The 10,862-nt window shown below is 64.1% G+C and overlaps 1 protein-coding gene across 3 annotated transcripts; it reads left to right on the top strand.

The window, feature by feature from the left end:
- The first annotated feature begins 492 nt into the window (after window positions 1-492).
- On the top strand, window positions 493-9,164 carry ECEL1 (endothelin converting enzyme like 1). Of its 3 annotated transcripts, XM_070459118.1 has the most exons (19): window positions 494-648; window positions 1,621-2,510; window positions 3,206-3,274; window positions 3,380-3,490; window positions 3,567-3,659; window positions 3,848-3,972; window positions 4,591-4,813; window positions 5,008-5,100; window positions 5,329-5,427; window positions 5,666-5,740; window positions 5,942-6,045; window positions 6,326-6,384; window positions 6,482-6,533; window positions 7,123-7,190; window positions 7,352-7,476; window positions 7,806-7,871; window positions 8,213-8,308; window positions 8,513-8,589; window positions 8,727-9,164. In XM_070459118.1, the coding sequence occupies exons 2-19, from the start codon at window positions 1,725-1,727 to the stop codon at window positions 8,824-8,826; spliced, it is 2,421 nt and encodes an 806-aa protein (XP_070315219.1). In that variant the 5' UTR covers window positions 494-648; window positions 1,621-1,724; the 3' UTR covers window positions 8,827-9,164. The 3 variants fall into 3 exon arrangements, with proteins under 3 accessions (XP_070315220.1, XP_070315219.1, XP_020751569.1); XM_070459119.1 differs by lacking the exon at window positions 8,213-8,308 and having other exon boundaries at window positions 493-648; XM_020895910.2 differs by lacking the exon at window positions 5,008-5,100 and having other exon boundaries at window positions 495-648.
- Window positions 9,165-10,862: the final 1,698 nt, after the last annotated feature.

The raw sequence follows: 10,862 nt of genomic DNA on the forward strand, positions 1-10,862 counted from the left end.
AGGTGGGGAGAGGTGGGGAGGCGTGGGGAGAACTGAGGGGTGGGCCTGGGCATGGACAGGAGCTAAAGGAGAGGATTGGGAAACCCCCGGATTGAAAGCGCTCTGGTCCAGGCGGTACCGGCACTATTTCAGCACGCCCCACAGCCTATCCGTGAGTCCTCCCTGGACGGTGCTCCAGTCCTGTGGGCTGGGCTGGGCTGGCTCATCGTCTCATCAGCTTTAGCTTGAGCCCCTTTCAGACAGTCTGGCAGGCAGCCCTGCGTGGGGGTGGGGGGCGGGCATCGAATCGGAGGGGACATGGGACCCTCATTCCTCTCGGGACTAGAATTCCCGAGCCCAGAATCGGTGCCAGACCCTTGGGAGCTTGTTCCCGCAGCCGCCTTCCCCGCCCCCGAGCTGCCACCGAGCTGACAGGTAGCCGGGATGCAGGCAGGAAGAAGGAGGGGGTGCGGGGGGCGCGCGGAGGAGGGTGGAGCCGCCGGCTCGCCCCCTCCCTCGGGGCCGGCGGGCGGCGCAGCGCGGCGCGGCAGCAGAGGAGGCGGCGGGCGCACGGAGAGAGCGGCCGCCCGCCCCGCTCCGCCCGGGCTCCGGCTCCGGCTCGGGCTCCATCTGCGCTGTTTCCGCGCCGCCCGAGCGCGCACCTGCCGGGTAAGTGGCACCCGAGCCCGCCGCCGCCGCGGCCACCGTCAGCCACCTCCGCCGCCGCGCCGAGCCTCCAGGCTTTGTCTGCGTCCTCGCGGCTCCGGCTCCGGCTCCGTCTCCGGCGGCGACTCGCGGGCTCGGTTCTCCGGCTCCGCGGACTGCCCGGCGCCGGCGGGAGGCTGCGCACCAAGAGCTCGGGGCGCACCGGGCCAGCTCGCTCTGTGCCGGGGATGAAACTTCGTCCAAGTTTGGGTTCCGGGGAGAACCTGTTGAAGCCGGGAGGGGCCGGGGGGCGAGGACGCGGGACGGAACCGGTTCCAGGTCTTTTAGGGCCGTCGGGGCTTTCTCCCTGATCCTGGGTGGGACGGCGCGCCGGCGCGGGGGCTTGGGGAAGGGACTGGTGAGGGTTCTGACCATTGAATAGAGAGGACGGGGCCGGGGATGGCTCTGCGGACAGCCGCGAGGACAAAGTTTGGTTCTCGAGTCTCCTTCTTGAGCATCTAGTTCCAGTGCGGAAAGCTGAAGGCGGCTTCACGGGCCGCAAAGACGCCGCACTGACCACACCTCCTTTTCCCGGCCTCAGCTTTCCCCCTCCCCCCATCTGGCCTTGGCTGTAGCAGGTCGGGGGCAAGCAATGCAGAGGAGAAAAACAGCCTTTCATTGACGGCCTACTATATGCCAGGCCCGGTGCCCAGCGCTTTATTACAGGGGCCTCCCCAATCTGCGGCGGGCACGTGTGTGCAGGGACAGAGGACGGCAATGGACGGACGGTGCCTACAGTGGCTGGTGGCCGCTGGGAGCCTTCTACCTCCCTCCATTCCCGAGTGACGCAGGGAGGCCAGGCCCCAGGCCCACTCGCTGTTGGGGATTCCGGGTGGCCTCCAGCCTTTGGACCTAGGCCTGTACCCTTCCTCGTCAGGCTCGTGGGTCCCGTCGGGCCCCAGTGCCTTTCTGAACCTGTGTCTACTTTTCCTGCAGCTGCGGCCCAGGGGCCATGCAGAGGCAGGCTGGGAGCCTGGCGGCCCGGAGCAGCCTGCTGTAGCAGAGACCGCCCAGGGCTGCGCGGCGGCGGCAGCGGAGCCATGGAGGCCCCGTATTCGATGACAGCACACTACGACGAGTTTCAGGAGGTGAAGTACGTGAGCCGGTGCGGTGGGGGAGGCGCGCGGGGAACATCGCTGCCCCCCGGCTTCCCGCTGGGTGCGGGGCGCAGCGCCACCGGGGCCCGAGCCGGGCTGCCGCGCTGGAACCGGCGCGAGGTGTGCCTGCTGTCGGGGCTGGTGTTCGCCGCGGGCCTTTGTGCCATCCTGGCCGCCATGCTGGCTCTCAAGTACCTGGGTCCGGGGGCGGCGGGGGGCGCCGCCTGCTCCGAGGGCTGCCCGGAGCGAAAGGCCTTCGCGCGCGCCGCCCGTTTCTTGGCCGCCAACCTGGACGCCAGCATAGACCCGTGCCAGGACTTCTACTCCTTCGCGTGCGGCGGCTGGCTGCGGCGCCACGCCATCCCGGACGACAAGCTCACCTACGGCACCATCGCGGCCATCGGCGAGCAGAACGAGGAGCGCCTGCGGCGCTTGCTGGCGAGGCCCGGGGGTGGGCCGGGGGGCGCGGCCCAGCGCAAGGTGCGCGCTTTCTTCCGCTCCTGCCTGGACATGCGGGAAATCGAACGGCTCGGCCCGCGGCCCATGCTCGAGGTCATCGAGGACTGCGGGGGCTGGGACCTGGGCGGCGCGGCGGAGCGCCCGGGGGCGGCGGCGCGCTGGGACCTCAACCGGCTGCTGTACAAGGCGCAGGGCGTGTACAGCGCCGCCGCGCTCTTCTCGCTCACCGTCAGCCTAGATGACAGGAACTCCTCGCGCTACGTCATCCGCGTGAGTGAGCCACCCCCGCAAGCCCCCGTCACGGGCACCCCCACAAGCGGCTAGGAACTAGGAGTGCCGCGGCCTGGCACGCCTGCCCCGCGCGCCCCTTGCGCCCCGTGCGCCCGGGAGACCGGTGCGGAAGGGGGAGGTTAGGGGAATGGAGGGGAGCGCACACCGGCAGAGCGCGGGAGGAGGGCGCAAGTAATTTCCCTCGAGTAATTGCGGTGTTTAGCGGAGCCGCGGGAGCCGCAATTTCCCAGCCCTCTGGCAGGCGGTGAGAGCTCGGGGAGGGGTGTGCTGATGGGCTGTGGTGACAGGCCTGTCGGGCTGGGGCTGGCTGGAATGCCTGAGAGTGGGGGCGGGCGGGGGTCAGCTGTCAGTGCGCGAGAGAGTGCCCCTCAAGGGTGGGGAAAGGAAAGGATTTCAAAAGGAAAGACAGGGACGGGTGGCGGAGGCCTGGGTGGGGGGTGTAGGGAGGGTGGGGGCCGGGGAGCCATACCCATTCAGTCCCCAGTTTAGGCCAGTCAATCAGTCCTGGGGGCTTAGACCAGCTGCTCTGGATTTGGGACAGGCGCTGTTGTCTTTATGCTCCGGGGGCTTGTGACAGTGGATGCCTGGCAAGTCCTCCGTTTGCCTTTTGGAAGGGGATTCAGTCTGTTTGCAGGAACCCAGAGTGTTGATGTCTGAACCCCATCTCTCCCCAGATTGACCAGGACGGGCTCACCCTGCCAGAAAGGACCTTGTACTTAGCTCAGGACGAGGAGAGCGAAAAGGTGTGGGACCTTGGGATGGGGTTCCAGGGAAGCCCTGGGACTCTGGGAGGCATGGACCGGGGCCTGGCACCGCCTGCATCCTTGCCCTGCCCCTTCCTGGTGCAGATCCTAGCAGCATACCGGGTGTTCATGGAGCGCCTGCTCAGCCTCCTGGGTGCCGAGGCAGTGGAGCAGAAGGCCCGGGAGATCCTGCAGCTGGAGCAGCAGCTGGCCAACGTGAGCAGGCGCCGGCTTCGTGCTGGGGGCGGGAAGGCTCGGGCGGGGCTGGGTCAACCCTGCCCTTCATCCCCAGATCACAGTGTCCGAGTATGATGACCTCCGGCGAGACGTTAGCTCAGTGTACAACAAGGTGACCCTAGGGCAACTGCAGAAGATCACCCCCCACGTGAGTGCCACCCAGCCCTGCGGGGTGGCAGGGAGATGCTGATCTTGAGACCCCCGGGCTGTCCCCTCCCTGAGGCCTTCCATGGCCATGGACTCCTGTGACCTCTGGTCACCTCTCCCTGCCCCCTCCCTGTCTTCTGTGGTCCCTGGCACACCTGGTCCCACTGTCCCCATCCGTGGCCCCCCCAGCTGCGGTGGAAGTGGCTGCTGGACCAGATCTTCCAGGAGGACTTCTCGGAGGATGAGGAGGTGGTGCTGCTGGCCACAGACTACATGCAGCAGGTGTCGCAGCTCATCCGCTCCACCCCCCACAGGTAGGGCTTCCAGTCACCCACCTGCCCCCACCCCCCAGTCCCTCCCCTGCATCCCAGAGCTATCTGCTTGGAGAGCTTTGAATCCCTGCCTCCACTTCTGTCCAGTGTCCGCATTGGGGAGGCAGGTGAGGAGCACTGGAAAAGGAGTCCTGATCCCTAGGTTCAGACCTGGCTGTCCCCTCTACTGTGTGGGACCCTGGGCAGGGCCGGGAGCTTCCCGGGCTGCAGTTTTCTCATGTGGGGATGGCAAGACTTGAGTGAGCCTGAAGTTAAAAGGGGACACTGTGGCAGTTACTCTGCTCCCCCAAGGCCACCGGGAGGAAAACCTCCCTGGCCTCTGCCCCATCTCAGGAAGGAGCCGAGGCCCTTCGGGGCCAGCTCTGAGATAGGCAGTCACCCCAAGCACCCACTCTCCCACCACATGGCAAGTGGAAAATGGTGCTGGCCCGTGCTCCAGGAGCACCCAGCGCTTTCTCGCTGGCCCGAGGCGTATCTTCTCCCTGACTGGGGCTGGGAGGACCTGGAATGACCCTCAGTCCTGTGCAGGTGCTTGGTCCTGCCTCGGGCTGGGAGCTGGGGGTGGAGCGCCTGTCGGGACCTGCTTCACCTGGCCCTTAGGATCCTGCACAACTACCTGGTGTGGCGTGTGGTGGTGGTCCTGAGTGAGCACCTGTCCCCGCCGTTCCGAGAGGCGCTACATGAGCTGGCCCGAGAGATGGAGGGCAGTGACAAGCCACAGGAGCTGGCCCGTGTCTGCCTTGGCCAGGCCAACCGTCACTTTGGCATGGCGCTTGGTGCCCTGTTTGTACACGAGCACTTCTCGGCTGCCAGCAAGGCCAAGGTCAGGCTGCCTGGCCTTGGGGGGTGGGGGAGTGGGTGCTGAGCCGGGGATGAAGCTTTTGCATGACTGTGGTCCAAGTATGAGGAGCACGGGGAGCCCCGCACATCCCCCCTGCAGTGAGGGGCACCGGGCTCAGGGAGGGCTGAGCCCTCTCTGAGCCTCCAGGGTGCTCCTCACTGGGCCTCCTCCCCCAGGAAGCCTACCTGGTTTGTCAGCCGCAGGACGCTCTCCCCACCAAGCTCCTGCCCGGCCTGCTCTGCCATGCTCAGTGGGATGGCCTTAGGAATGTACGTGATCTTTGCTGGGGCAGTTAGCCCCTTCCAGACCAAGCTTCCTGTCAGGGTCCAGGGCCTGAATCTCTTACCTCCAAGGTCTCCCCTTGGTGCTAAGCACCAAGTCCTGGGCTTCGGAAGTGGTGCTGAATAATTGGGGGGTAACCCTTGCTCCAGGTGCTGGGGACCCAGAGCTATGGCCTCCTGAATTGATCCCTTGATCCTTGACCCCTGGCTCTGCAGGTACAGCAGCTGGTAGAAGACATCAAGTATATCTTGGGCCAGCGCCTGGAGGAGCTAGACTGGATGGATGCTGAAACCAAGGCGGCCGCGCGGGCCAAGGTGAAATGGGATCCTGGTCCCATATGTTGGTTCCATAAACACGCATTGAGTGCCTACTCTATGCTAAGTGCTGGGATAACAAAAGAGACAAAGATGCCTCTATGGAGTTGGCATTACCCAGCCTCCTCCCCCCCTTCCTTGAGCCCTACTCCTACATTGGCCCTGGAGCTTTCTCCCTTGGGGGGTTAGGGGGCTATCTCCTGAGGCCCCAGCCCACCCCTGACCCTCTCGCTTACAGCTTCAGTACATGATGGTGATGGTGGGCTACCCGGACTTCCTGCTGAAACCCGAGGCCGTGGACAAGGAGTATGAGGTGGGCCTGCCCGCTGCCCCTGCCCTAACCAGCCACGCTTCTCCAGGCCTATGGCCAAGACCCCCATGGAGACCAACCACCACCGCAGGGAAGGAGCCAGAGCCCTCAGCTGATGGATGCTGGGAGGGCACGGGACCTGCCGGGTGCTGGTCTGGCCCTGCCCCCTGGGCTGCTGCTGAGGGCTGCTCATCCCCTGTGCAGTTTGAGGTCCATGAGAAGACCTACTTCAAGAACATCTTGAACAGTATCCGCTTCAGCATCCAGCTCTCAGTCAAGAAGATCCGGCAGGAGGTGGACAAGTCCACGTGGGTACCTGGCCTGGAGCAGGGGTCAGGGGTGCCACGGGGTGCCATGGGGACAGTGTTTCTTATCAATGCCTGGAGGAGGGCACACTGCCTCACAGACATGCTGGCATGGGGCGGGGGGACTGGGCCTGCATAGGGTGTGGGGTCCGCCTGGGAGAGGCCCAGGACATAGCAGTAGGCTGGGACATCAGGCCATCCTTTAAGGAGGAAGAGGCTAGAAGGTCGGGTGGTAGGGGACGGAGTGTGGGTTCCCCCAGCTGACCCCAGCCTCCCTCCACAGGTGGCTGCTCCCCCCACAGGCACTCAATGCCTACTATCTACCCAACAAGAACCAGATGGGTAAGGAGGCGTGTCGGGACGGGGTGGGGGTGGGGTTTGGGGGTGGGCAGGGCCTGGAGGTGGGGCGGGTCTCCTGCTGACCACGCCCTCTTGGCAGTGTTCCCCGCTGGAATCCTGCAGCCAACACTGTATGACCCTGACTTTCCGCAGTGAGTATGGGGCCTGGTGTGAGCCAGAGTCCTGGCCATGGCCTTGTCTGCGGGGTGGGCAGGGAACTGCTCAGACTGCCTGAGGCTCAGGCTGGGCACAGGAGTCGTGACAGTTGCAACCCTGGGTCCCCATGATCCCATTTCATTGGTTATTTAGAAAAAGGTGTAGGGTTTTTTTTTTTTTTTTCTTTTAAATATCCGGAGTCCCTTTTTACTTGGGTTGAGGCTTCTTTGGGCATTTCAAAAGTGAAGCAATCTAGGAAAAAGATATTAAAGAAAAAAGATCTAGGAAAAAGGCTAGATCCCATATGGGGTGCCTCAGTTTCCCTCCACCCCTGTTTCCACCCACCCCGTCGACTGCCAAAATCTGTTAGATGTTATTCTTAAAAGAGCTTGCAGGTATCGCTGGCCCCTTTCACATGCCCCACAAGGAAGCTGAGGCATGAGAGTCCTGGGACAGTGGAGACATTGGCCTTCCTGGGCTACCTCATGGCCTGGCCGGGGCTTCCTGAGGCCGTCAGGGCAGCAGCCCAGTGGGGCTCTCAGAGGCCGGGCGAGGCTGGGGCCTGACGCTGCTGCCCCGGCCCAGGTCTCTGAACTACGGGGGCATCGGCACCATCATCGGTCATGAGCTGACCCATGGCTACGATGACTGGGGTAAGGCCTGCAGGCAGCCTGAGGGGGTGGGGGACAGGCACCGGGGCGGGGGGGAGGCAGGGTGGTGAGAACTAATTGAGGCCCCATAGCCCCCTCCTATGCCTGCCGGCTGGCGGGTGAATGGACAGGGAGCCTCAGCCTGTCCTGCCTGCTGCCCACAGGAGGGCACTATGACCGCTCGGGCAACCTGCTGCACTGGTGGACTGAGGCCTCCTACAGCCGCTTCCTGCGCAAGGCCGAGTGCATTGTCCACCTCTACGACAACTTCACCGTCTACAACCAGCGGGTGAGACCCCACCTCGATGTCCCTGGGGTCCCTCAGGTGGGCCTGCCTGGCCAGCACAGACGAGGCGCGTGCACACCCCTTGGCACACTCCTGGCCCTGCACAAACCCGGGACAACGGTCCCTACATGCCCACCAGGGTCCAGGTGCACACTGACTTGGGTGCGTACGTGAGTTCACACAGACTCACACGCACGTGGGGCACAAGGTGTGGGAGCCCTACCCTGACTTTCTGGGAAAGGGAAGGTGGGGCAAGGGCAGCGCCCAGGGAGGCCAGACCTTAAGGAGGCCAGAAGGCCTGGGCAGCCTCCGGCCTCTTCGCTTCCTCCCAGGTGAATGGGAAGCACACCCTCGGAGAGAACATTGCGGACATGGGCGGCCTCAAGCTCGCCTACTATGTGAGCCGCCCCTGCCATGCCCTCCACCCCAGCGGGGAGGGCTGGGGGACCCTGAGGACTGGGCTAGAGACCTTGTCACCCCTCCCCCCCCACCCTGTCCTGTTGGTCTTGGAGGGGAAGGTGCTGTGCTGGGGAGAGGGCCTCCTAAGTCCCTTGACTTCTGGGAAAGCAAAGAGGGTTGCCTGGAGGAGGTGGCCCCTGCCTGGAGTTAGCCTTCTGGAGAGGGAAGAAGTTAGGGACCCGAGGGCTCAGCCTGGTGGGCGGTATGTAGAGCTCGGGTGGGAGACCGGCTGGCTGAGTGCCCCGCACAGGCACCCCAGTTCCATGCTCTGCACCCCCAGGCATATCAGAAGTGGGTGCGCGAGCACGGCCCTGAGCACCCGCTGCACCGGCTCAAGTATACGCACAACCAGCTCTTCTTCATTGCCTTTGCCCAGGTGGGCCGGGTGGGGGCCAGTGGGGTGGGGTCAGCTTCCAGCCTGTCTCCCACGGGCCACTCCTCAGAGGCAATGCCCACCCCCCCAGCCCCAGGCTGTGATGGGGAATGAGGACCTAGTGTGCGGAAGGAGTGGTTGTACAGGCTGGTCCCTGGACTCCTGGCCTCACATCCCTGCTGCTCCTCTCCCCCCATCTGGCCCCAGAACTGGTGCATCAAGCGGCGGTCGCAGTCCATCTACCTGCAGGTGCTGACCGACAAGCACGCACCCGAGCACTACAGGTCCGCCCCCCTGCCTGCCTGGGCCTCATCCCCTCCTTGTGTCGGGAGGGTGGGCTGGGGGTGGCCCGGGTGGGGTGGGAAAGGACAGCTGGGGTCTGGTGGCCCCTGGGACCCACACTCTGTGGGTCTCTCCCTAGGGTGCTGGGCAGCGTGTCCCAGTTCGAGGAGTTCGGCCGGGCCTTCCATTGCCCCAAGGACTCGCCCATGAACCCTGCCCACAAGTGCTCTGTGTGGTGAGCCTGGCCGCCCACCTGCGCCCCCCTCCCTCCCTGCACGAACCGCCTCCCGCCAGCTGCTGGGGCAGGCATGGACCCGGCTCTGGTCCACTCGGGCGCCCCCCCCACCACCCTCACCTCCCCGGCCCTTTTGGGACTCTGCACCGCCCCACTGTCTCCCACTCCAGGAGAGACCCAGAGCAGGGCTGAGGCTGGGCTCCAGGAGGGCGTGGGGCAGAGACTCTAAGGTCTGCAGACTGGGCTTTTGGGAGCCAGAGCCTCCACCAGTCTGCGCTGTCCAGGCCCCCCACCTTCGCTGTGTTCTTGCTGCTGAGTCTGGTCAATAAAGCTGCTCTCCTGTCGCCTCGGCCTCCTTAGGGGCCCCCAAGCAGGTGGGGCTGGATGAACTCCTTACCTTAACGGAATGGGACCTAAAGAAGACCTTCTTGTCCCCTCCTGGTGGTCTCAGCTGAGCCGACTCTGTCCCACCTCCCCAGCTCTTGTCTTTCTCACCAACCACCCGCTCTGGGGCTTCCCCGAAAGCTCAGTTGGTAAAGAATTCGCCTGCAATGCAGGAGACCTGGGTTCGATCCCTGGGTTGGGAAGATCTCCTGGAGAAGGGAAGGGCTGCCCACTCCAGTATTCTGGCCTAGAGAATTCCATGGATTGTATAGTCCATGGGGTTGCAAAGAGTCGGACACAATTGAGCAACTTTCACTTTCACTTTTACACTTTCACCCAGTCTGCCCCTGCTCCCCCACCTCAAAAGTCTTGCCGAGGCCCCTGGACCAGCCTTGTGGGGACCAGAATGCCATGCCCAGTGACCTCCACCCCAGCATGACTCTGGGACCTGACTTCTCCTGGGTGTCCAGAGTGGTGCCCCACTTACCACTGCAGGAGTTTCTGCAGTGTCCCCAACCAGTTATGGAGCCCAGGCCAGGCTTTGGCTCATCTTCTTGGAGAAAGAGGACATGACACGTGACCTGAAAGCGTCCTCTCCAGCCTGGGGCAGGAGCTCCTGGGCAAAGAGAAGGAAGGGAGTGGTGGGGGACAGGGACGGGGGTGGGGGGGCCCAGATGTGGCCGTGGGAGGAGGGGAGGAGATGTGCTGTCTTGGACAGGAGGGCAAGGGGAGGGAGGAGCCCCTCTGAGGGGTCCCAGCCATCTGCGGTGATGAGGCTGGGCATCCTTCCTCTTCCAGGCCTGTTTCTGTTACATCAGGGGTGGCCTAGAGAGGGCAGCTGCTCCTGGGGCCCTGCCCCGTGCGTGTGGCCTAACCTGTCTCCCACTGCAGAGGTGAACCTCTTGCTGGTCCAGCTCCTGTCTTTATGCTCAGAGAATGTCCGTCCGCCGCTCAGCTTTGAGAGGTGCTCAGAAAGTCTCTGTTATCTGAGCCTTGGATGTCGCAGCCTCGGGGAGGGGAAGACAGAAGGCACACCCGCCACTCAGACTGAGCCACAGAGGAGGGTGCAGGGGGGTCCACAGAGGAGAGGCAGGAATGAAGAGGGGACCCCATAGAAGGGGGAGTGGCCGAGTCCCTAAGAGGCAGGGCTCTTCACACACACAGGCTGCAGGCATCAGTCCAGGGCACAGAGCCCTGCTGGGAGCTGCCTGGCGGGGTGGTGAGGGTGGTGATGGTGGTGAGGGGGCCCTCATATTCAGGGCTCCTTAGAGGTGCTGTGTTTATGGATCTTCCTTGGTTTCCTCTGGAAGCCTCTTTCCCCCTGGGTTGGGCATGTACATACCATGTCCTTTGGGGAATGAGAGCAGAAAGACTGTCTAGCTCCATGTCTCGACCTGCCCCCCACCTCCTGGTCCCATGCCTCACCACCCTCCCTCTGGTCTGGGATCCTGGTTGGAAACTAGATCCTCAGGCACCCCCTCTTGCCCCGCCCCCGGATCCCAGAGTGGCCCAGCTCCACCCAAGACAGATCCTTCCTGTCTCCCAGCCGGCACAGGGGAGGCCTTTGGGGCTAGGTGGGGCCAGTGGGGTGAGACTCCAACAGGGAGTGCCGTGAAGCCCAGGTACTCCTGGGGCCAGGTTCCTCCCCTTCCCATC

This window comes from Odocoileus virginianus, chromosome 30 (genome assembly GCF_023699985.2).
Source record: "Odocoileus virginianus isolate 20LAN1187 ecotype Illinois chromosome 30, Ovbor_1.2, whole genome shotgun sequence".
Taxonomy (NCBI): domain Eukaryota; kingdom Metazoa; phylum Chordata; class Mammalia; order Artiodactyla; family Cervidae; genus Odocoileus; species Odocoileus virginianus.